The 27,129-nt window shown below is 41.4% G+C and overlaps 1 protein-coding gene and 1 pseudogene across 1 annotated transcript in view; one reads left to right on the top strand and one right to left on the bottom strand.

Moving 5' to 3' along the window:
* Positions 1-27,129, top strand: part of Catsperb (cation channel sperm associated auxiliary subunit beta) — a 160,687-nt gene that overhangs the window by 9,078 nt on the left and 124,480 nt on the right. Inside the window, exons 3-5 of the mRNA XM_028888308.2 lie at positions 6,166-6,254; positions 14,512-14,652; positions 26,645-26,705. Coding sequence (XP_028744141.1) covers positions 6,166-6,254; positions 14,512-14,652; positions 26,645-26,705 — 291 coding nt within the window. The remainder of the gene's footprint in view (positions 1-6,165; positions 6,255-14,511; positions 14,653-26,644; positions 26,706-27,129) is intronic.
* LOC114706054 lies at positions 17,047-21,040 on the bottom strand (annotated as a pseudogene).

Raw genomic sequence — 27,129 nt, 5'->3', positions numbered from 1 at the left:
GAGCAATAAGACAGCAAAAAGAGATAAAGGCAATACAAATTAGAAAGGAAGAAATCAAACTTTCACTATTTGCAGATGACATGATAGTATACATAAGTGACCCCAAAAATTTGACCAAGGAGCTCTTATAGCTGATAAAAACCTTCAGTAACATGGCAGGATACAAGATTAACTCAAAAAAAAATCAGTAGCCCTCCTATATACAACTGACAAAAAGGCTGAGAAGGTAATCAGAGATACATCACCATTTACAATAGCCACAAATGATACAAAATACCTTGGAGTAACTCTAAGCAAGCAAAGGACCTGTATGACAAGAACTTTAAGTCCCTGAAGAAAGAAATTGAAGATGTCAGAAAATGGAAAGATCTCCCATGCTCATGGATAGGTAGGATTAACATAGTAAAAATGGCAATCTTACCAAAAGCAATCTATAAATTCAAGGCAATCTCTGTCAAAATCCCAACACAATTCTTCACAGACCTGGAAAGAACAATCCTCAACTTCATTTGGAAAAACAAAAACCCACAATAGCCAAAAGAATCCTGTACAATAAAACAACCTCTGGAGGCATCTCGATACCTGACTTCAAGCTCTAATATAGAGCTACAGTAATAAAAACAGCTTGGTACTGGCATAAAAACCTATATGTGACCCAATGGAATCGAATTGAAGACGCTGACATTAATTTGCACATGTATGAACACCTAATTTTTGGCCAAGAAGCCAAAACTGTACAATGGAAAAAAGAAAGCATCTTCAACAAATGGTGCTGGCATAACTGGATGTCAGCATGTAGAAGATTGCAAATATGTCTGTATCTGTCACTGTACACAAAACTTTAGTCCAAGTGGATCAAAGACCTCAACATAAATCTGGTTACTCTGAACATGAGAAAGTAGGAAGTAGTCTTGAACGCATTGGCACTGGAGATAACTTCCTAAATGTAACACCAGTAGCACAGACACTGAGAGCCACAATTAATAAATGGGACCTCCTGAAACTGAGAAGGTTTTTTAGGGCAAAGGACATGATCAATAAGACAAAAATGACCGCCTACAGAATGGGAAGTTTTTCACCAACCCCACATCTGACAGAGAGCTGATCTCCAGAATTTCTAAAGAACTCAAGAAACTAGACAGCAAAATATCTAACAGTCCAATTTAAAAATGGGCTATAGAGCTAAACAGAGAAATCTCAACAAAAGAATCTCAAATGGCTGAAAGACATTTAAGGAATTGCTCACCATCCTTAGTCATCAGGAAATGCAAATCAAAACGACTCTGAGATACCATCTTACACCTGTCAGAATGGCTAAGATCAAAAACACTGAAGACAGCTTCCATTGGAGAGGATGTGGAGCAAGGGGAACACTCCTACACTGTTGGTGGGAATGCAAACTTGTACAACCACTTTGGAAATCACTCTCTCTCAAGATCCAGCTATACCGCTCTTGGGCATATACCTAAGAAATGCTCAATCTTACCACAAGGACACATGCTCAATTATGTTCATAGCAGCATTATTTGTAATAGCCAGAATCTGGAAGCAACCTAGATGCCCTTCAACTGAAGAATGAATAAATAAAATGTGGTACATACACAATGGAGTACTACTCAGCAGAGAAAAACAATGACATTATGAGGTTTGCAGGCAAATGGATGAAACTAGAAAATATCCTGAGTGAGGTAACCCAGACTCAGAAAGACAAACATGGTATGTATTCACTCGTAGTGGATACTAGATGTGAAGCAAAGATAACCAGACTGTAACTCACAGCTCCAGGGAGGCTATCTAGTAAAGAGGACCCTAGGAAAGACACAGGGATGGCACAGCAACAGAGAAATGGATGAGATCTACATGATCAAACTGTGTGTGTGTGTGTGTTGGCGGGGTAATGGAGGGTAAAGGTCGTGGGAAAGAGAGCTTAGGGGAGTGGGAGATCCTAGCTAGATCGGGAACAGAGTAGGAGAACAAGGAAAGAGATACCATGATAAATCCACAAAGATGACTCCACTGTAGACTACTGGCAATGGTTGAGAGGGTGCCTGAGCTGACCAACTCTGGTGATCGGATGGTTGAACACCCTGTCATGATAGAACCCTCATCCAGTGACTGATGGAAGCAGATGAAGAGATCCACAGCCAACCCCCCGGCAGAGCTCCAGGAGTCCAATCGATGAGAGAGAGGACGGATTCTATAAGCAAGAGATATCGAGACCATGATTGGAAAAAATACAGAGACAACTAGCAAAACTAGTGGAAACACGTGAACTGTGAACCAATAGCTGAGGAGCCCCCATGGTACTGGACTAGGCCCTCTGGATAAGTGAAACAGTTGTTTAGCTTGAACTGTTTAGGGGGCCCCCAGGCAGTGAGAATGGAAACTGTCCTTAGTGCATGAGCCTGCTTTTGGCACCTAGTGCCTATGCTGAGACACTTTGTGCAGCCTTGTTGCAGGGAGGAAGGGACTGGACCTGTCTCATCTGAATATACCAGGCTTGGCTGACTCCCAAGGGGAGACCTTGCCTTGGAGGAGGTGGGAATGGAGGGTGGGCTTTGGGGGAAGGCTGGAGTTGGGAGGAGGCAAGACAGGGGAATCTGTGGTTGATATGTAAAATGAATAGAAATGAATAAAAAAAAGATTTGAGACAGTCCCATAAAAACAAAACAAAACAAACCAACAAAAAACCCAAACAACCAAACAACCAAAGAAACAAACAAAAAGAATTAGTTCAGAAAACATTCAGAATAGAAAAAATTTGTTAAGGAAAAAAAAACCTCCTTCCATTGTGTACACATTTTTGAGTTCTTTCTGCATCCTAGAATGCATGCTAGAATACAGTGGTGTTTAATAAATGGATAGATAGAAGAATTGAGACTTTCTATTCACAAATGTGTTGCAGAATTTGATGAGATATGAATTGTTCCAGTTTTTAGTTCCAAACATTGTAGTAGGGGATTTCTGACATATCTGTGGATATAAGCCAACATTGGAGAGTCATAGAAGGAGAGGTGTCAGAGAAAAGAGTGATTGTATCTGGCTGTGGAAAAGCAGGTTGTTAGGGCCAGCTTTATATAAAAGCAAACAGTCTGTCTAGGTCTTTAAAGTGGGTAAAATTTGCATATGCACATATGAGAAAGTGTATGTTTCAAAAGCAGTATCAGGACACATGATAAACAATAGTTTGGAGGTAGTAAATTGCAGAATATGTGAGGGAAGCAGTGCATAGTTCAATCTGATGTGAAAGAAGGGATGCAATCAAACTATTCTGAAAGACTGGGAGCTGGTGCATTTCATAGAGGTGCTTGCACATGAGGCAAAGAAATACTGATTTCAAACTATAATCATCCGGAGGCTGTTTACACTGATGCTTACATAGACAAATTTAATAATAACACTGAAAAATTATGTTGTACAAACAATATGCAGTATAAAATAAACTTATTCTTAGTTCTTACATAAATCTAATTAAGTAAGTGGAAGAGTAATATACTACAGCTATAGTTTGGATCAGTATGGCAGAATAGGGTGAGAAACACTTTTATCTTATCCTGTTAGATTCTATGGCTGATGTTTGTGATCTAATGAAAGATAGACAAACAGGAGAAAAAGCATGTAATTTCATTTGATTTCAATATTCTATGTGTTATTGAGATCTTTGTAGAAAGAAGTGAGATTCCAAAGAAGTGGTTAAACCCATGGGTTAATGTACTATTCAACGAAAAGTAACAAGTTGGAGAGAGAAGACAAGAGAAGAAAAAGGGTTTGGGGATGATAAACAGAGGAAGTCTGTTAAGAAATATATAGGAGGGAAATGATGCAAGATAAACACTTTTAATACATTTGAGCAGACTCAGTATCAACTCTTTTGCTGTTGATGGTTTCTTTTAGCTTGAAATCATCCCAGTGGTAAAGTGGCTTATGTGCAGGGTAGCATGTTCTGATCTCTTCCAGCAGCAGTATGTGAACTAAATTGGTGGTAGGAGGAGTTTTGTTGCTTCTGGTTACATCTTCATTGTTATACCTGTGTAACTGTGAGCAGAACAATGAGTGCATATAATAAATGACACTAATCCTGAATTTTCTAATTCTGGTCTAAAATTCGGGTCCTTCCGGGGAAATTTTTTTAAACAATCCAATCCTTTTCCAAGTAGTGGAAGCATGGGTTTGAGTTCTAGTAGTTGCAGCTACAGTCTCCAACTCAATGGGACAGTCCAACCACAGCTCTGTTCTATAATAGAGGGATTTTAAAGACTTTATTATTTTAAGCTATTTTTTCTATGACTGTCTATACCCATTTTCTTTTCTCTCTTCAGGTTCTAAGCACATTTCTCAACACATTGTACCTTTTTAGGTGTTTTCTGTGTCTATACCTGGCCTTACTAAACATCTACAGTGTTCTCTGATCACATGAGATGAATCTTAAATAGCTATGTCTGCCATCTGGTGTGGCTCACATTAGTGCATGGTGCCTCTGTACACTGAGCCTATCCAAGAGACCTTGGTCACTAAGATGCCCTGCCAGGAAGGTACATTTGACTCAATGTTTTGATTTTTTTTTTTTTTTAGTTTTCTCAGGCCTTATGTGGATACAGGTGGCTGGCTGGATGTTTAACACCATATGTAGACAGATTTTTCTTTGAGCCACCAGCTCATAAAAAAAAAAAATTAAACAGGCTTACTGTTAATTATAAAAGCTCACCCTTAGCTTAGATTTGTTCCTAACTAGTTTTTATAACTTACATTAAGCCATATCTTTTAATCTACATTATTTTACATGACTTGGTTACCTTTACTCTGTACTGTCCATCCTGCTTCCTCTCCATCTGGCTGGAGACTCTACCTTTCTTCTTCCCAGAGCTCTCTGTCCAGAAGTCCCTGCTATACCTGCTGCATAGCTCTTAGCCATTTAGCTTTTTATGAAGCCAATCACTGTGACACATCTTCATACAGTGTAAAGGAATATTCCATAACAAGGCTCCTAAAATCATTCTTTCTCACAATGCCATGCTTTTTCCTGTCAGACTAATGAACCCTGTTCTTTTGCTAAGTAGGAGTCCAATCCTGTATTTCAAACTATAGGGTTACATGTTACATTTTCCACTGTACCCATTACAACCTCTTTTCTCCAAGGTAAGATGAAGGGATCCTCCTTCCAACCTCTTCCTGCCAGTAGCTCTCTATGAGAAAAAACTCCATCTCTAGCCGGTTGTGATGGTGTAAATCTGCATTTCCAGCCCTCAGTAGGTGAAGATAGGAACACGGCACTTATTTTGAGTACATCCTGGGCAACATAGCAAGTTCAAGACAATCCAGGACAAAATTATGAAATCCTGTCTCAAAAGCACCAAAACTTTCTCTGCTCCAGTTCTTAATCATCTTATGCTTATAACAAGAGTGAGGAACTTGAGAGTTTGGTGAAGTCCATAGTTTTTGTCACCTTGTGCACTCTTGGAATTATGGTCTAGCATACCTTGCACTATATTTTAATGCTTTAGCCAACCCCTCCTTTTATGAATCCTAATAACATATCTTTAAGAAGAAAAAAATGTGCACAGATTGGGTTTTCTCTAAACACAGTGAGTTCAAAATTACAATCCTGTTCTGTAGAGGATGGGAAGGTAATTTAGACAGAATCTCATGTAGCCTAGTATGGCTTCTGACTGTTGACCCTCCTGCCTCCATTTCTTGAGACCTAGAATTGCATATGTGCAACTCCGCGCCCAGGTTTAAATTTATAAATCTTTTCTTTTTCAAGACAGCGATCTTCTGTGTAGCCTTGCCTGTCCTGGAACTCACTTTGTAGACCATGCTGGCCTTGAACTCACAGAGATTGGCCTTCCTCTGCTTCTTAAGTACTGGAACTGAAGGTGTGCACCCTCACTGCCCAACTATTAATGTTTGTTCTTTAAAAAGTGATTTATGACCCAGCAGTGGTGGCACACACTTTCAATCCCAGTACTTGACATATCTCTGAGTTCAAGGCCAGCCTCGTTTACAAAGTGAGTTCCAGGACAGCAGAGAGTACACAGAGAAACCCTGTCTCAGGAATAATTAAAAAAAAAGGGGGGGGGGAAGAAACATGTTTTATCAGTTTGAAAAATGTGGTACTTTTCATGTAAGTCCTTCTATCTTGACCTGTTTGTTGTTGTTATTGTTTAGGTGAGAAGGAGAACCACTTTGTTTGTTCCAGTGAAGAGGTCCCCACAGACAGTCAAATAATCAAGTTGTTTCTTTCCATGGACAGTTTGGTAAAGTCCACTAACTGTATGTATTATAGCCCTTTGGGCCCTTTTAAGGCCTGATACAAATGCAATGGCACTATAGTCTCTCAAGTGCTTTCTACTGTCCAGACAGGAAGGTGAGATTCAATGGAATTGTGTCTGTAGCTGGATAGGGAAGTATATTTCATTTAGCCATTGAGCGTCCTGGGTAGCCATGCTCTGCGAGTGTTGTTAATAAATGATGCCTACCTCCCTTTTCTAGACCAGCTGCAACCATCTTCAACTGATATGAAACCAATTAGTTCTTTTGAAGTTTGACAGAAATAGCATGTCAGAGAAACATACCTCACATGACCTTAAGAAATAGTTCTTGTATAACAATGACCATGTTGTGGTTGTCATTTTGTGTAAGCCATAATATGACCTTTGCATTCAAGAGATGGGCATTTTTAAGCAATCAAACAACAACATAAAATAAAACAGAATATTAAAATAGTCATGGACTATGGCCATGTATAATGGCTCAGTGAGAGAGTGCTTACCTACTGTGCTCAAAGCCTTGAGTTACACACACACACACACACACACACACACACACACACACACACACACACACACTTGAAAATCCATGTAGCAATTGCTAGCAAAAACAGATGTTAATAAAAAAAAACCCACAAATTATCTAAAAATCAATGACAAATACAATTGAAACACAGAATAACTTTCCAGGAAGACACATAATTTATCCCTAAGTCTCCTTTAACTTTGTCCCTAATTCTATTCAATATACAAAATATATACTTAATTTAGGTTTTGAAGTACCAGCGCATGAGAGGCCTGTGCCCTTTTTGTTTGTGATTTTGTACTATAGGAAAGGAAAGGTAGACTTACAAAGCTAGGACCAGATTGCTTAACACTTTGGTTTTAGTTTTTTATTTAAAAAATTATTTGTAGAATTATTTATTTTATTTTATTTGTATGGAAGCTTTGCCTGCATCTCTTCATGTGTACTACATAGGTGCACATATATACATGCATGCCTGATCCAGAAGAGTTCATTGAGTCTGTTGGAGTTACAGAGCTGTCAGCCACAATGTGGGTTCTAGGTCCTGTGGAATAGCAACAAGGCTCTTAACCACTGATCCATCTCTAGTTTCCATTTTTAGTTTTAAAATTAGTATTCTAGCCCATTTTTACGTAGTTATAGTGAAGTACATGTCACCTTGGCATTGTTTTAAATCATTACTTACATCTTTAAAGTGTTTGTTTGTACAATCAAAGTGCTCTGTGTTCATTATGAAACTTAATTTCATGCAGGGCCTTTTCTGAGGGAAATCTTTTGCTCTGATGACTCTATTAAAAATAGGACTTTCCAGACCAAATCAGTAAGATATCTAATAAGTAAAGGCAGTTGCCACCAAGCCTGATGACCTGGGTTTGATTAATAGATCCCACATGGTAGACAGAACTGACGGCCACAAATTGTTCTCTGACCTCCACTTGCATGCTGTGGCAGAGGTGCTCATACATGCATACGTACACACACACACACACACACACACACACACACACACACACACACGTAATTAAAAATTTAAATCAGATGTACTTCCCCAGCACCTGTGCTCCCATTCCCCCTTCAATATTTTATTCTATGATTGATGCTGTATTTACTCTCTTGGTCTGTCTTTCCCTTTATCTATAACTTCACCCACTACTCCATAAACCAGTCTGTCTGCCTGACAGCCCCCATTAGACTGTAAGTTCTTGAGTGGCAGGGATTATGTCAGTTTATTCTCCTCCATATCCCTAACACCTACTCTGCCCAACATATGGTAGATATTTTTAATGTTGTTGTCAAGGCCTCCCCCTTTATTTTCATTATTTAGGCAGGACAGGGTCTACCTGGAATAGAATAGCCTGGAATTGAGTATTCTTCTACCTCGGCCTTCTGAGTAGTAGAATTATAGGTGTGTACCTCTGAGCCATTCCCCATTTCTAAAGGAGAGAACTTGAAATTTGGGAAGCTGCCAAAGTATTCTTTTCAATTAAGATTCACTTATTTCATTTTCTCTGCATGCATGTTTTCACTTCATGTATGTATGTGTATCATGTACATGCCTGGTGCTTTGAGAGGTCAGAAGAGGGTGTTTTGGTTCCCATTACTGTAGTGACAAACTGTTGTGGACTTCCATGTGTGTGCTGTGAACGGAACCCAAATTTTCTGCATGAGGAGCAAGTGCTTCTAACTGCCACATCATCTTGCCAGTCCCAGACAAAGTATTCTCAATTAGTAGGAGAGACAAGAGATAAATCTCAGTGTCTGTTTTAGGTTTTCAGTAAAATTCAGCATTCATGATGTGACATTGCCACATCCCTTTTTAAAATTTTTTATTAATGCACTTTTTTTTATCGATTCTTTGGGAAATTCACATCATGCACCCCAATTCCACTTATTTCTCAGTTCCTCGGTATCTGCCCTTCACCTTTGTATTGTCTCCCCCCAAAGAAAAACTAAAAAAATAAATAAGATAAAAAATAGTAAATAAATAAAATAAGAATATAAAAATAAAATAAAAATGCAAATAAGAATATTAATTAAAAAACAAACAGAAGGAAACAAACTCCACTTCATTCCTCCATCTTTCCCACCTCTCCATCAACTCTTCATTTGTCTTGGTGGCCTTGGTACCTGCTGTGTATCATGCCCTTTTAACCAAACAGCTTTACTTGCAAATGTTAATTGTGTAATGTGTTGTTGGTCAGGTTCAAGGCCTCTGGCTTCTGATACTCCATCAACACTGGACTCTCACTGAAACTCCTCTCAGATATCCTGCAATTATGATTCCATAGGACTATTCCATTCCCATGCTCCAGGGGGGGATTATACATGGGGTAGATGTTGGAGAGTGTCCACTCAAAGCCATGGATATGTGTCTGGGTGGTAGTCGGGTTATTCTGACTAGGCTGCTGGAACCACCCTCTGCAGCTTAGGAGTAGAGCTAGCTCTCCTACACCTGAGGTGAGGGCTGGGAGCAACTTTCCCAAGTGTCTATATGTCAGGAAAAGTGGGGAAGAGGCTTTCCTATTAGGGGTGGGGCCACCTTTCCAGTGCCAGGATAATCAGGGTCCCTTATCCCAGGGCTGGTGAGGGGTGGGGTTAACTCAGCACGGACCCTTGTACTTCAACACAGGTTTCAACACATGATTCTTATAAGTATATCTGTTGTAATTCTGTGGATTTGGTCCCAGGTTTTGAAACCAAAATGTGGGTTTTGCAACTCTGAGGAAAGGTGTCCTGACTACCTGGGAGTCAGGCAACACCTTGAGCTGCTTAGGACAGCTCTGGTGGCTGGAGCTACAAGGAGGCAGCCCAACCCTAGATGGGTGAGGAATCCTGGACACCTCTGCTCTGGAGGTGTCCTGGACACCTGGAGCTGCTTAGGATAGCTCAGATGGCTGGCGCTGCAAAGAAGCAGCCCAACCCTGGAAGGGAAATTTTCTGACTGCTCAGGAGAGTCACACCTGAAACTGCTTCAGCAGGGAAGGGTATCCTGACTGTTTGGGAAAGTCAGTCCTGGAGCTGCCAGGATCTCTGCAGGGAAGGATATCCTGAGTCTTTGAGAGTCAGTCTATACCTGGTGTGATGGGGGATGGTCTCCCCACAGCATATACCAATCCTTCTCCTCTCTTGGAAAGCTGCTACAGCTGAGCTTTGCTCAGCCCCCACCTAAGGGGGGCTTCCTAGCAGAGCTCTGCTTCTCTGGCCTAAGAAATTGCACAAATGAAGCAGTCTCCTCAGGCTCCAGAGAAAAGTGTTACTTTTTTAGTTCTTTCTTGCTCTGTCCACTGAGGAACATCTCAGCAAGGATCTTCTGTTCAGCTTCTCCTTTCTCAGTCCGCTATGAAATGTCTCAGCAAGGTTCTTCTCTGTGCCAGTGAATGAAGGTCTTCACACCCAAAACTCTTTTGAGAAAGAGATTTATTTGGGAAAGAGGACTCCAGGAGAGTAGCTGCTTCTACCAGGGTGAAGAGAACAACTCACAACTGATCAGGCAGGGCGGTTTATATAAGATGTCTTGGGGGTGGAGTCAACCAGTGATTGGTTAGTTTTTTTCTGCCTAGGGATTTGCCAGTTTTGTGGGCTAGGGACAGAAATGGCCCTGATTTCAGGACCAAACTGTACTTCTTTCACTGGCCTTTCTTGGCTTTTTGACACTACCTCTAAGGCCAGGGCACATTTCTTTCATTGACTCTGATTCTAGGGGCCAAGATTGTTTCTTTGGTACTGGTTTCAAAGTCAGGGCATGTTTCCTTGGTTCATTTCTCTGGCTCAGGTCCCAAACCCAGGCGATGTTTCCTTCCCTGGTCCTGGGTACAAGGGTCATGATTCTATTGCCTTGCTCTGTGATCTGTTGGTTTCACAAGTCCTTTAGCCAGGAGCAGATATGGCTCTGATTTGAGCCAAACTGTATTTTTTTCACTGGCCTTATCTGAGCAGTCTTTCCCTAGTTCTGTGCTCTAGGGTCAACATGGGTTTCTTTTGCCAGCCATTTTCCCTACACTACTCATGGCCCCTGTGATAACACAGGCAAGAGAGATCAACACAGACCCCAACTGCAGCAGAACCATGGACCTAGATATGCCATCAACCCCAGCTTAGGCCTGGATGTTACCATGGCCCTGGGTAGCAGTGCAGGCCTCTCGGATTGACTTGGTCCCAGACTCCAACATGGCCCCATGTGTCACCTCAGACCACAGGCAGTGCCATAGCCTTCAGTGAACTCAACACAGACCCCAGCTGCAGTAGGACCACAGACCTAGATATGGTCCTAGACAGAAACCCAGGCCTGGATGCCATCATAGCCCCAGGTGGCTTCACTGGCCACTCAGATCTGCATCAATCTGGTAGCAAGGTGGCCCTCTGATAACAAAATGGCCCCAGGTGGGGGCCCAGACCCTGGCATCCTCATGACCTTCGAAGGTAACAGGTTCCATTGATATCAACACAGATCTTTGCTGTGATAGGTCTACAGACCCAAAGATAGCCCTCATCTCTCTCCATAGCTCCGGGTGGCAGCCCTGTCCATGCAGATTGGCATGGCTTCTGCTGTGACATGGCCCTCAGACACCAATATGGCCATATGTGGTAGTGTTCCAGACCTTGGGCATCCTCAGGGCCTTTGGTGGTAACAGGAGTTATAAATATCAACATAGACTGGCTGCTGCAGGGCCACGAACCTGGACATAGCCTTTGCCAGCAGTCCAGGACCCAACACCACTGTGGCCCCTGGTGGCAAGCAGGCCTCCCACAGTACTTTGCTCCTCATTGCCTTGGCCTCTTCACATCTGTGTCTCTCCATAGGACAGGAACCATTCAGCCTCTCTCTCTCTCTCTCTCTCTCTCTCTCTCTCTCTCTCTCTCTCTCTCTCTCTCCCATATTTCACCATGTGTTTGCTCACCATAATGCTGCACAACTGCCTGGCACAGTAAGGCAGTTGTGAGCCTGTAGTTATCTCTCCCTGCCTAGGGAAAATTGCCTTATTTAGCAGAAATCTTAAAAGTTATTATTAATAAAGTCAAACCTAAGGCCAGGTATTGGGGTGAATGCTGGAAGATCAGAGAAGAACAAGCCACAGCTACCTCAACTTGCCAGTTCCTCAGCTGATCCTGTTTCCTCAGACTGGAAGCTAAATCCTTATCCAAAATAGATGGGTCTCATCTGAACTGCTGCTCAAAGCCTAAAAGCTTAACTGGCCAAATGCTTCTAGTTTCTGGTCTCCATGCCTTACTGTTTTTGCCATCATTCCCTGGGATTAAAGGCTCACTTCTTGGGATTAAAGGCGTGTGTCACCATGCCTGGCAATGTGGCCTTGAACTCACAGAGATCCAGAGGGATTTCTGCCTCTAGAATGCTGGGATTAAAGGTGTGTGCTACCACTGCCTATCCTCTATGTTTAATGTTGTGGCTGTCCTGTTCTCTGACCCTAGATAAGTTTATTAGGGTGCACAATATTTTGGGCACCCTAATATTTTTTGTCTAAAATTAAAAAAGCTTATAACTAATACAAGAAAAATTATATCCAATAAGTATTTACAATATATAGTCAAGAATTACATTAACAATGTCTAGTCCATTAACATTTGACAGATTCAGACAAAAAAAACTCCATTATATATATTAACAATGTCCAGTCCAGTAACATTTGATAAACTCAGACAAAACTTTTTCATTACTTATCCTATTTAAAACAAGTAGTTTCTTTTTAAAAGTATTTTTTCTTTTCATAATAGATTCAGTAATCTACCTTTTGTCATTTTGATATCTTCCCCTTTTTCTTTATAGAATAGATTCAATGATCTACCCATTTTTCCTATATTTTTTACCTTTTTCCTCAGAGTAGATCTACCTCATATCTATATTCTCTTCTTTCTTTTTCCTTTTTTTTAAACAAAACCTCTGAATCTAATGTTCAGCTTTTTTCCTGACCGTTAACAATTAACAACTTGTAACCAAACATTGTAAACAATGACAATATCCAAAACTCATTAAACAACCAAAAACCTCCCATCCTACCTCATGGGAATGTGGGCATCATTTTCTTAAAATTACTTCCTGCTTTCTGAGGGTGAAGACATCTTTAGGGAATTCTGGAAAGAAAATTTTGGGGTTAATTGTCAAGTCCTGTATCATTTGTCCAGTCTCTGTATAATAGGAAATTTCAGGGCTTGTCACAAGTCCTTGTTCGAGTAGTCTAGTCAAGCTGGATCATCTCATCTAGTCATCTCGAAATTGTCCTGACCATTTTGTAGTCCAAAGTTGAACTTTTGGTGGTGTTAATCAGCTTAATGTTTTTACCATAGTCCATGTGAAATCATCTTTGTGGAGTCCTGTCTTCCTTTTGAAGATTTCAAAGTTGCTGTTAAGCATGGTCATGGTTCCCTGCAGATTTATTTATTTATTTATTTATTTATTTATTTATTTATTTATTTATTTATTTATTTATTTTGCTTGTTTGTGTATTTATGTATGTATGTATGTATGTATGTATGTATGTATTTATTTATTTTTGTGCCTCCTCTGTGGTTTGGAGCAATCACAGTCTGATAAATGTCCGTCTCTCAGAACCATGAGTGTTCTTCCCTGGAAGAGAAAATCTTCACAACAATTTCTCCCCATCATTTGTCTTGACAAACTTTTCCAAACCGACCTTTGCCCATGCTTTCTGGTAACATGATGGTCCTGGCACTTCTTCTCTGAACAAGCAGCAGTAAATTCCTCATCCCAGGTATCATCACTGCAGTCACCAACATGAAGAGAAGGAGCCAGCAACTCGGAGCAGCAGCCACTGCCTCCATGATCCCACCACTGTTTGTGGCTCGGCCCCGGCCGAAGCTTCTCCTAGGTTGGCCTTAAACTCAGGATCTTCCTGCCTCTGCCTTCTTCAGTAAATCCAACCAGTGTGTCACCACAACTGGCTGAGTGTAGCTTGGGTCTGAGCTGGGGCCCACAAAGCCACAGGCAAGAGGCTTTTTTGTGAATTCATACCACGAACGTTGGGTACCAGCCTTAGGCAGGTGAGTGTGTAAGTGTGTGTGTGTGTGTGTGTGTGTGTGTGTGTGTGTGTGTGTCCATCTCTGCCCGCTCAGTCATAATGGCATCTCTCAGGTCGGTAGTTTCTTCTTCCTGCCCAGGGCAAACAGCCCTGAGAAGGCATGTGTATGTCCATCTCTGCCTATTCTCCATATCCCTTTTAAAACTGGGAAGTGGACAATAAATTTAAATCCTTTTTAATTTAGTCACAAAACAATACTTTTAATAAAATGATATTTTCCTTTGGTTTTTCAAGATAGGGTTTCTCTGTGTAGCTTTGTTCCTTTCCTGGAACTCACTTTGTAGATCAGGGTGGCCTCCAACTCATAGAGATCCACCTGCCTCTGCCTCCCGAGTGCTAGGATTAAAGGCATGTACCACCACCATCTAGCTAATAATATTTTCTACATGTGAGACTAGTTGGTTTTCATTTTATGGTTATGAAAAATATAAACTTACCATTTTTATGTCTAAAACACTCTAATAAAGATGAATTGAAAAACTTTAGGAAACTAAATAAGTTACTGAGTTCCAAGGATATGCTTATAAAAATAGGTCTTCCTCACTGGAGATGGTAATTATTAAAAATTTTTATCAGCAATTATTTTTCTCAAACTTTTCCTCACTAATAATGTAATATGCTTCTCTATATCAATTTCTCATTACTTGTATTTCTTTCTTCCCTAAAGAAAATCTACTGTCGCTTCCGAAGTGAAAGTGAAGATACTTCAAGGGCTCTTTTGAGTGTATTTACATCAGGAGGCCTTGCTCCCAAACTGATAATCTCTAACAGTACATACCATGAAGAATTCCACTTTAACTTATCTCTGGTAACTATCCTTTATTTTATACTGTTATGTTAATGAGAAGAAGCATAGTCTCACTTATTGGATATCTTTTTACAAGTTGGAAATTAAATAATGTTGTATTTCTACACATGTTTAAATCCAATAATACATGTTATAGAATATTCACTTACACTATGTGAAGATATGTCATGTGACTGGTTTAATAAAAAGCTAAATAGCTGTGGCTTGGCAGGATTTGGGGGCAGAGATAATGCTGGGAAGAGAAGGGTAGAGTTGCAAGGAGATACCAGGAATGCAGAGCAAGCAGCATGGGCTTTGCAAAGTAAAGGTAACCAATCTACATAAAAGAATATAGACTAAAAGATATGGATTAATTTAAATTATAAAAACTAGTTAGAAACAAGCCTAAGCTATCAGCTAAGCTAGCTTGATAATTAATATGAAATCTCCATGTAGTTTTGGGAGCTGGCAGGCAAGACAGAAAATCTGCCTACAAATACAGCATATGTTGTTAATTAAGAAGTCATATTTTTTCAAGTACTTAAAACACATTAAAAAAGAAAATGATGATGGTGGTGATGATGTTGATGATAAAAACACATTAGCTAGGCATAATGGCACATGCCTATAATTCCAGCACTCAGGAGGTAGAGATATGAGAATTGCTGTAAGTTCAAGGCCATCCTGGAATACAGAGCAAAATCCTTTCTCTGCAACCTCTTTAAAAAATAAATCACTTAGAAGAAATGCATTTGAAGCAATTAATTATTTCTGTTGCTTTTGAAGATCTAACATCATTTCTGCCAGCTTCAATTTCTTGCAGCATTTTCAGTGGCAGTCAAATGGCAGTGAACTAGAGTTGATCCCCACCATCTATAAAAATTGTACCTAATTTTAAACGAAGTTATCATGATGAATTCACATACCATTCAACTCACCCACTGAAAGTTCATTGGTTTTTAGTATATTCGGAGTTGTACAGGCTCATTAGTATATAATTCCAGAACATTCATCATCTTGAAAGACAACATGAAGTCATTAACAGTCACTTATACTTCTTCTAATTCTTCAGCCCTAAGCAACCACTGTTCTGTTCATGTTCTCTCTCCCTTTACATAGATTTTCTAAATCTGCATAGCCCATATAAATAAAATATATTATCTAGTATTGGTAGCTGCCTACTTCAGTTTTCATAATGTACCCAAGCTCCATACATAGCAAAGGAAATGTCAACGCATTATTCTTTCTATGAGTAAATAATACTTTACTATAGACATAGCAAATTTGTTTGTCTATCAGAAGGTAAATATTGGACTTGTTCCTATCTGTGGTTCTTATAACTGCTGCTGCTGTGTATATGGTTCTTTTTGTGAAAATAGGTTTTTGTTTATTTAGGATACATATCCAGGAATGAAATTGTTGGGTTATATGGTGAGAAACTGTTTTCCAAGGTAGTAGTACTCTTTTCTTTTTCTAACCCTGACTACTTGGTCACAATTTGTCTCTGTCCTCAGCAATGGTTATTATAATATCCTAGAATATATAAAATGCTACATCATCATGGTTTGATTTGCATGTCTTTAATGCTGCCTATCAATTCTTATGCTTATTGGCCACTTAATATCTTTTTAGGGGAAATGGCTATTCTGATTCCTTAGGGTCCATTGTTAATGGGGACTTTTATGTTTTCATAGATAATTTATAGATGTTTTTTATATATGAGTTTGCTCATAAGATATATAATATGCAAATATTTTCTTCTCTATGGTTTATATTTTCACATCATCCAATACAAGAAAGTTTCTTTTTCTTTTGAAGACTTTTTGTTACTTGTGCATTTTGTGTCATGTGTAGAAAAATCATCTCCTGATCCAAGGTCTTAAAAGTTTACCCCTATCTTTGTTCCAGGATTCTATAGTTTTTGCTTTATTTTTTGCACTTTGAATAACTTTGTTGTCCATTTTTTGTATACTACAGTACATAAGAGTCATTTTTGGAGTAGCTGTGGTTGATTTATTTAATGTTGACAAAGGAAAACAATTTGGGGGTCCTGTTAAAACATTTAAAATACAGACACAGTCAGGACAGGAAGACCTCAGCCCTATCTCTGTGAGCAGACAGCATTAAGTGATCACAAAGAAAGAGCTGCATTGAGTGAGGATTGGTTCCTGAAGTGTCCCTGCGTCTTCTGTAGGTGGCTTCAATTCTGAAGAAGAGAATAGTGGTCCTGGGTGGGTGTCTGAAGACAAAGAGCCAACATCCAACAGAGGTCCTCTTTCTTAGAGGAACACTGTGTCCCTTTTTCCCAATAGGAAGAAAACAAAAATCCAGGGAAGTCATTAGAAATAATCTTCTCTCCTGCTGTACCTTTAAAGTGACTGCCAGGGAAGATGAAGAGAAGAGCTGACTACACTCTCAGTGGGGCTCTTCTTTGGTAGGAGAGCAGCCAGAGAAGAAGCTGCTATTACTGGCCAGAGCTCATTTCTTCTTCCTCTGGCCTTACTTTCTTGGGATTCTGTTGCTTTGTGTTTTGTGTCTGGGAGGTCTAAGGAAACGGCAAGTACAGTCTTCCTTAACAGAACCCAATCCATATCGCTCATCTCTTAGGATTTTGGTATTGGGAGTGGCACAGATGGAGTTGAAGAAGCTCAGTCCTGGGGTCATCTCTGTAGGATCCTCCAGTTTGAAGGAGCTTTCAGGATCCTGGTTCCACTCAGTAGTACCCAAGCTGTCTTGTTCTTGCTGGTGGTTCTGGCATTTTGTGGGGGTCACAGCCACAGGCCACACTGCAATCCAACCCTTGTTTCCTGTACCCATAGTGTTTGTTACTATACCATCCTCTGCTGGAACACTCTTGGATGGTCTTCCTAAACATCTTAGCCTGTTTCCTTGTTTTCCACTCTTCATCATTGGCCTCACCATCTTCAGACTCATTTACAGATTGCTCTGAAAGATATGATAGATACTCAATGTCTATGCTCTGTTCCAGGAACTTGTCTCCAACACGGGATGGTTTGGGTGGAGGTGGAATGTAGTCAACGGAAGAATCTGGAGATTGAAGGTCATCCTTAGGAAGATGAGATTTCTGGCCTTTTGCACCTTGAAGGATGCTCAGTTTCTGTCTCATGGCTTCATTCTCTTGGAGAAGCTGCAGCTTTTTTTCACACAGTTCTTCCATTTTCCTAAATTCTTCTTCCTGACACTGCAGTGTCTTCAGCAGCTGCTGCTCCTTTCCACTGATCGACACCTCCAGCTGCTTCTCTGCTCTTTGGCTTTGCTGTAGCTGACTGAGAAGGTAGAGCACTTTCTCTTGGTGCATTTGCTCTACCTTGAGCAACTCAGCTTTCCGTTTTGTCTCTACCACAACAACATGACTCTGCTCCTCAACCAGCACCTTCTGTGTTTTAGAATAGCCAGTCTGGCTCTGTTTCAGGTTGTTTTCAAGCTTGATGACCCATAGTTTAGAGGATAACAGTTCTCCAACCAAATATATTAGGGCACATTTGGCTTCCAGAATAGTATCGATATTCTCCCAGTGTCGTTTTGACCTGTCTTCACTTTCTGCATCCTGGAGCTTTTGCTGTAGGTCAGCAATCTGAGCACTCCTGAGTTCCATTTCAGACTCTAGGCTTTTAATCTGCTTTGTAATAGAATCCTCTGGATCTGAAACATGACCACATACTTCATCACTAGCAAATGTGCTCCTCTGGTGCTTAGGGGGTGGGTTCTCCCCAGGTTCCTTGTTTTCTTTAAGTTGACCCACATCCAGGGCTAGGATCTTTTGCTCTTCAAGAAGGTCATTCAGATGGCGTTTGACTTCCTCAGTACTAACCCATAACTTCAATTTCATTTCTAAGCCAGCTCTTCACTCATGTTTCTGTGCCTTCTGTTCCACAGCTCTGAGTTTCTTTCTGTTTATCTGTGGCTTCCTGTTGCTTTTGGAGGGCATCCTTGAGGCGTTTGTTGGTTGCTGCTGCCTCTTCAGTTTTCCTCCTGAGCACACTGGACTGTTTCTGGAAGTCTCTTTCAAGTCTGAGCAGCTTGTATGGCCTTTTACAGTCTTGTTCTTTTAACTGGATTACTTCTTTGTCCTTTGGTTTCTTCTACTGTTTAGACTTCTCAGCATCTTCCTTCATCTGACACACTAACTTTACTCACTGAGTTTTCATCATCTGTATCTCCAGAGTCAGTTTGGAGACAGTCTTCTCAGTGGATTCTCTCAGTTTCAGAAGCTTGGACTGTTCATTTAGTTTCTTCTTCAAATCAGCTATTTGAGCCTTCAGCTCTTGTAGACATTTGTTGTAATGCTCATTCAACGTGGCCTGGTTGACATCCTTCTTGGTCGCCCAAAGTTCCAGAAGCAATTGTTCCTTTTCCTACTGCAGACTGCTGACTTCTAATTCTAGACTTTTGATATTAGCCTGATACTGGCACTGAATGGGCTGTTGTTGGCCACCACTGAAAGTTATCTTCCTAGCTAGGGCCTCTTTCAGTGCAAGAGCTTTATTCAACTCAGTGAGTTCCTTAGACATCTGAGATTGATGTAGAATGTGCTGTGTGGTGAACGCATCAGCAGACCTACTAGTCTCTGGACTGATGACCACCTGACCATCTAGTTCCACTGCTGATTCAGTGGCTGCAGCTTGGAGCGGGGCGCTGTATCTTATGGGGATGCAAAGAAAGTTTTAGGCCTATGGGGTAGTCTGTGAGGCTGTATTGGATGAACCAGTTGCCTTGAAACTGCTCTGGATGTTGGATCATCTGGGCCATGGTGTCATCGGAGACCTTTCAGGGGGTCTTGGCTGGTGAAACCTGATGTATCTTAATCTGGAACAAATCCACAGCCTCTGGCTTTCTGTGGAAACAAAAGCAGAACTTCTTTTCCAAAGCAACATATCCTTAAATCCAAATTTTGAAGTCAAGGTACCTTTAAAATATACATTTTGGCACAACTCAACAGCTTTTGCAATCAAATGTTTTTCTTCAGTTACGAATATCAAAGACAACATAATCCAGATTCTCTGTGTGGTAGCCATCTTTACGTGGCTTATTTTTTATATTACCTTGAACCTATTGATTTAAACTGTACCATTTAAAGACTGAAACAGCCCTGTGGCTGCTGGCTCCGCCCACTTCAGCTTCCCAACATGGCAGTGATACGTTTTCCGCCAGCTCTGGGAGTCATCAAGTCTCAGAAATAGTGGGTCTAAGCTTTTATCAAAGCAGCGTGTAGCCCAGAAACTTTTGTTTTTTAAATAATAGTAAAGATTAAATCTACCACAGAGCTTAATGTGCCGCTGGCAGACGCCTCATTTCTGCCATAATGCTGGTCAAACGCACACGCCAGGAACCTGCCAGTGTTCAAACCTGCATTTTGTGTCGTCTAGCTGCCCGTATGAGACAAGAAGCAGGAACCTGGTTTTGGCTCTGTTTAAAATTGGTTATTAAATATTCTCAGGTTTAAGGTGGAAACTCGAGCCGTTGGGTGCCATTTGTTGCTGGAGGGCTTCTCTCCAGGTTCCCCAAGCCCCGCAGTCCCACAATCCACATATAAAATAATCACTCAGACACTTATATCACTTATAAACTGTATGGCCGTGGCAGGCTTCTTGCTAACTGTTCTTTTATCTTAAATTAACCCATTTTTATAAGTTTATACCTTGCCACGTGGCTGGTGGCTTACCAGAGTCTTTACATGCTGCTTGTCCTGGCCGTGGCTGCGGTGTTTCCCCTCTCAGCCTTCCGCTTCCCAGAATTCTCCTCTCTCCTTGTCCCACCTACTTTTTGTCTGGCAACCTACTTCCTGCCTGGTCACTGGCCATCAGTGTTTTATTTATATAGAGCAATATCCACAGCACAAGCCACTAACCTAGGACTTGTTGCCCAGAAAGGAAAGCTCTCTAGCTTTTGCAGGAACAAATGGCCAACTCTCAGTGGAAGATGGTCTGAGGAAAAAATGTGAAGCAGAGACTGGGCAATAGGCAATGTCTACAAAAAGACCATTGTACCTACTACAAAAAGCTGGGACACTGGAAAAATGAATGCCCTGAACAACAGTGCTCAGGGACCAAGGTACAAGAGCTGAGAGAACTGAGTGATTGAAGGGGATGGGGCTTGGCTGAGCCTTGGATAACCCTAAGAGTGGAGGGGAGGCCCACTGTCTTCCTGGTGGACACAGGAGCACAACACTCTATCCTAAAACAACTTCTGAGCCAAATGTCCCCAAAATAATCACGGGTACAAGGGGCCACAGGAATGAGCTGATATTCATGGATTACCTGAAGATCAGTGGACATAGGGAAGGGACTGGTAACCCACTCCTTCATGGTCATTCCTGAGTGCCCGTACCCCTTGAGGGACCTGCTGACGAAAGTGGGAGCTCACATCCACTTTGAAAGGCTGGGATCATGGTGACTGACCAAAAAGGGGAACCCCTAAATATCCTTACTATGGCTCTTGTAGATGAGTGCATGCTGTTTACAGATCTCTCAGAATGGGAAAGATATGAGGAGGCAAGGAGCTTGCTATGATAATGGCTTCAGGAAATTCTCTAAGCCTGGGTGGAGATTGGAGGGTCAGAACTGGCCAAACTTGCCAAAATGGCCCCCTGTGGTGGTACAACTGAAGGCCAGTGCTATGCCAGCCTGCATCGGGTAATATCCAATGCCCAGAGATGCTAAGCAAGGGATTGCCTCCCACATCAGGTACCTGAGGACCTAGGCATCCTTGTCCCTTGCCTGGAATACACCCCTGCTGCTTGTCAAAAAGCTCAACTCCACTGACTATAGGCCTGTCCAAGACCTCGCAGAAGTAAACAAGTGGATAGAGGACATTTATCCCACTGTGCCCAACCCATATACCCTTCTTAGCACCCTGCCACCTGAATGGGTTGTCTATACAGTGCTAGACCTCAAGGATGCCTTCTTCAGCTTGCCAGCCACTCAGCATCTGTTTGCCTTTGAATAGTCGAATCCAAATAACTGGTTCAATGGACAACTGACCTGGACAAGGCTTCCCCAATGATTCAAGAATTCCCCCACTATTTTCAATGAAGCACTCCACGAGGATTTGAGTGAGTGCAGACAGGCCCACCTGAATGTGGATGACTTGCTGATTGCTGCAGATTCTCCAGAAGGCCTGTGAGACTGCTACTGAGGGATTGTTTAAAACTATGGGGACTCTGGGGACCATGTGCCTATGAGGAAACCTCAGCTCTGCTAGATTGAGGTAATGTCCCTGAGGTACCTACTCAAGGTGGGTAGAAGATGGCTGTCAAAGGCAAGAAAAGAGACCATTCTAAGAATCCCCCAGCCCACTAACCATCAGGAAGTGAGAGAATTTTGAGGGTCGGCTGGATTCTGTAGGTTTTAGATACCTGAATTTGCTCAATTGGCTAGACCATTATACAGAGCAACCCAGTGCAGAGAGATTTCCCTAGAATGGACTGAGCAAATGGAAGTAGTCTTCAACAAAATCAAAACAGCCTTGCTAGAGGCACCAGCATTGGTCTTGCTGCTTGTCACAAAGCCATTTCACCTATACATGGATAAAAAGAAAGGGATAGCCAAAGGAGTCATAACCCAGACTCTCATACCTTGGAAGAGGCTAGTGGCCTATTTGTCATAGAAGCTAGATTGGTGGCAATAGGATGGCTCCCATACCTCCACATAATAGGGGCAACAGCCTTGCTGGTCAATGACTCAGACAAACTGACTCTTGGCCTGGCCCTTATAGTAACCACACCACATACTAAATAAGGGGTCCTCAAATACCTACATGATAGATTGCTGGCCAATGCTAGGCTGACTCACTACAAGACTTTGCTCTTTAATCCCCCCTAAGTCCATTTTACCTTCAGTATTGCTCTCGACCCAGCCACCCTACTCCCAGACCCAGACCAAGATAGCCCTCTACATGACTGCCAGGAAATTTTGAGCCACCCACAAGGCACAAGGCCAGACCTTGGTGACTCACCTTTAAAGGAGGCCAACATCACCCGATACATGGATGGCAGTAGCTTCATGAAGGATGGCACCAGGTATGCATGGGCAGCAGTGACTATGGAAGAGGCAATTGTCTGGACAGAAACCCTGCCCCCAGGTACCTTGGCCCAAAGGGCTGAGCTAATGACCCTAACCAAGGTCTTACAGACAGTGCAAGGGAAGAGATTTATATATATATATATATATATATATATATATATATATATATATATATACAGATAGCCAACATGCTTTTGCCATCTATAAGTAAAGGGGCCTCCTGACAGCAGAAGGAATGACTATCAAGAACAAGCAGGAGATCCTTAATCTCCTGCAAGTCATATGGCTGCCCCCAAAAATGGCTTTCATGAACTGCCTGGGACATCAAAAATGAGAGGACTCTATTTCTAAGGGAAACAAGAGGGCAGATGCAGCCACACAAGAAGCAGCTTTCAGGTGGCAGCTGCCCTGATAATCAACATGCCTTAACTAGCAGCCCCAACTTTGCCTGAAAACCCTGCCTATACCAAGAAGGAACTTCAGAGGATTTGAACTTGCATCATTGCCTACAAAAAGGACAGATGGTATAGGACTCCTGATGGGCGTAATATCCTCCCCTCACACTTTGCCAGCCAGTTAGTCTGGCAGACACATCAAAGTACTCATTTGGGGGCTAGGAAAATATAAGACCTGCTAGGAAGAGCAAACCTCAAGGTGTTTGAACTGAGACCAAAAAATGGAGGAAGCTGTAGCCTGCTGCCCAACATGTCTTGTGAATGCCAAATCAAGCACAGGAGTGTCAATGGGAAGCAGAGAAAGAGTAACGTGGCCGGGTGCAAAGTAGGAAATTGACTTCATTGAGATGAAAGCCTGGGCTCTATGGCTACAGGTACCTATTGGTCTTTATAGATACCTTTTTAAGAAAGACTGAAGCTTACCCTACCAAGAATAAGACAGCAGAAACTTCTAGAAGATATCATCTTCCAGGTATGGACTTCCTGTCTTATTAGGCTCAGACATCAGACCTGCTTTCATTTCTCAGTCTTGTTCCAGGTGCAGAAACAGCTTTGGCCCCAAATACATGGTGTCTATGAGAAGGCACCTCTGTCTGCTCCTCACAGGTTTCCAGCCAGGGGACTTGGTGACAAAAGACACTGAAAGGAGACCTTGCAGCCTGGCTAGAAGGGACCCTACACCATCATCCCAACAACACAGCTGTCAAAGTAGATGGGGTCCTCGCCTGGATATACCAATTCCATGTGAAGCCCATAGATCCACACACTGACCCTGAGGACTACACCCTGGAAGAGACCAACCCTGGAATGTGGAGAATTGTTACACATCCACAGGACCCTCTCAAATTAAGAATCCAGAAAGTCATGGAACCAGCTTAGTGATGGGCTTGCACCTATGCTTCCTATGCTTCGGTTTCCTTGGTTTATGTCTGCTGGGGTTTTCCAACCAGGACCTTGCAGGGTGCCAAAATCTCCATAAGCCCTTTAACAGTTACCTAGAAGGTCATTGGCACAGATGGGGAGATCTTGAATGAAACCTCCCACTCTGCCCACTTAGGGGACTTGGTTTCCTGATCTGTACTTTGACTTGGGGGCCCTCTTAGCAACCTATTATTCTGATTCATGAATGCGACAACATTTATACCATTTCTATGTTTTCCCAAATATAATCTGAAGACTCAAAAGGGGCCCTGTGGGAGAGGAAGGAAGAGACTATTTCTGTGCCTTGCAGAGTTGTGTCTCCACAGACCACACCTGGTGGAAGGCTTCTAAGAATGGGGGCCTTATCAAACTAAAAAGGGCAAGTGAACTACCCTGCCAGCCACTCAGGTGTTATCAAAGACTCTATGACTCTCCTCAGAAAAAGCAACAGAATGAGGGATGAATGAATCTCTATTTAACTGGTCACCCTAGACTTTGGTATCTGCCTTGGTGGGTTCCTTGGTCCTTCTGATGCTGGTCCTAACTTGTGGACACTGTATAATCAATGCTCTGGTCAAGTTTATCAAAAAGATTTCGATAGTACAGCTGCTGGTCCTAAGACAGCAATACAAACCACTAAGTCAGGACCTGGTAGGCCCTGACACAGAGTCATCCCTAGGATTCAAAATGAACCACTACTCAAGGAGGGAATGAGAGGCCACAGTAGTACCATGGTGGGCTTCTCCAGTCCCCAGCCTCTACTAGGTCTGATTTTCAGTTAAGTTTTGGTATCTGTTTAGGTCTCAGTTTCTGTTTCAGTTTCAGTTTCTGATAAGGCAGGCGAGCCACGATACAGCTCTTATAGCACCAGCCAATCAGAAACATATTAGTGTGGCTGCTGCTCGTTTGGACAATCATGTTTAGGATGACCTAATCCCCTCATAGTTGTCTATAAAAGGAGCCTTGGAGCATCTGGGGGGGTCGGGGGGTCATCACCATTTTGTGGTATGGCTGACCCCTGCATGCAGGAATTCTTCTCTCAAAAAATAAATGCTCTTGCTTTTGCATATGTGAATGGTGGTCTTTTGTGGGGTGATCTGTGGGCCCTAAGAAAACCATGTCAAAGGCAGCTGGAACCATCTTCTCCACGAGTCCCACAATCTTTAATCCTGCCTTGGGATCTTCTCAGATATGTATTTGAGAAGCTTTCTCAGGAGGTGAGCAAAAAGGTCCAAAATTTCTTCATTTCAAATCTCCAAGACACTCTCAGTGTAAACTCAGAGTCTCTCTCTTCATCCATTTCTTTAAAAAGAAGTTGTATTACCCTAGGAATGATGCTGATGGTTAGTTCATTGTCTTGGTCTGTACTATATGTACCTCCCATAGAATAGTTTTTTCCAGAGCCAGTCTGTCCACATACAGAGAGAATGACTGCAGTTTAAAGCTAACTTCTTATCTAGAAACAATAATGCCATGTGACTTTAGAATGTTCCAAATTCTGGAAGAAAATTAAGCCACTGAAAAATGGTATATTTGGAAAAATTATCTTTTGAAATTTAGGTGACTAATAAATATATTAGAACTCACAATATGTTTAGCAAAATTAAAAAACGAAAGAAAATTATATGTTGGGAGTAGATTTAATGGAACAAATGTAAAAGGAATACTCTTGAAGACCACATGACATTGTTGACAGAAACCAAAGATCTAAATAAATGCAAAGATGTCACATGATTATCATTTGGAAACTCTACATTATTAAAATGGCAATATTAACCAATTTACTTACATATTGAACACAATCTCAGGAGACTATTTTGTAGTCACTGGCACAGTTATCCTAAAACTTAGGGAACCAAAGGGACTCAGACTGGGAAAAAAGCAGTCAATTGGACACTGTAGGTAATATCTTGTGGCAACTCTGGATTCTGGTTCTTCTAAGAAATTTTATTTTTACTGCTAGTCTGAAAAACAGATAATTTCCTTGGTTAAAAAAAAAGAAAAGAAAAAAAACTGCAAACTATTTTACCTGTAGTTTTGATTATCCTGCTAGTTTTTAGCTTCCACTGCTTTTTCTTTTTAGAGTTGTTCTGGGAGTGTTCTCTACATTGGTGTAGCAGGAGTATTTAGACATGTTTTCTATGTAAATTTCAGAGCTCCCCATATTTATTGCTCTCCTGTTCCTGGGATTTCCCTCTTAAATTTCCAAATGCTCTGCCAGCCCCATGACTTGACTGTGACTTATCTAGTCAGTAATGCTTTAGCTTTGTGCTTGCTGGGCTGTTCCAACATGTGGGCATAAAACTACAAACAATGATGCAAAATATCCTTGAGTGTGTGTGTGTGTGTGTGTGTGTGTGTGTGTTGTGTGTGTGTGTGTGTGATTTTACTCATATCTGACTGTAACATGGGAAACATCCCTAACAGTGAAATTTGCTATTGAAAACCTTTTATCTATATAAGTGGACCATATGTATATATATATTTGGATATTTTTGACTAATTTTATTTTTAAATTATTGGGCAGGATATACCAAAATAAGTGTTGTTATTAATGTTGTAAAATAATGGATGCTGATTTCTTCTTTCTTCAAGTTCAACAATCGGGCTCTTTGGTTCACTGATATTCCTAGAGAAAGCATCACAGTAAACACAGGTAAGAGGGATCTGAAGTAATTTTTGTACTCATGGGTCTGTATTTGCCAAATTTAGCAAATAAAAGCATTGACTTAATGTAATAAATCACATCTTATCTCATGTGTCATGTGACAGGTGTTTCCTGGGGAGATGCAAAACACATGTATACTTACCCCAGAAAGGGAGCCAGCAGCAGACCGAAGTAACTATTGTACCAGTGTCCATTTTGGGGAACCTGTAGCTGGAGGGCTTCTCTCCAGGTTCCCCAAGCCCCGCAGTCCCACAATCAACTTATAAAATAATCACTCAGACGCTTATATCACTTATAAACTGTATGGCCGTGGCAGGCTTCTTGTTAACTGTTCTTTTATCTTAAATTAACCCATTTCTATAAATCTATACCTTGCCACGTGGCTGGTGGCTTACCAGAGTCTCTACATGCT

The sequence above is a fragment of the Peromyscus leucopus genome, chromosome 14 (assembly GCF_004664715.2).
Source record: "Peromyscus leucopus breed LL Stock chromosome 14, UCI_PerLeu_2.1, whole genome shotgun sequence".
Classification (NCBI taxonomy): domain Eukaryota; kingdom Metazoa; phylum Chordata; class Mammalia; order Rodentia; family Cricetidae; genus Peromyscus; species Peromyscus leucopus.
The sequence above is the reverse complement of the archived record's forward strand: the minus strand, read 5'-3'. Positions and strand labels throughout refer to the sequence as shown.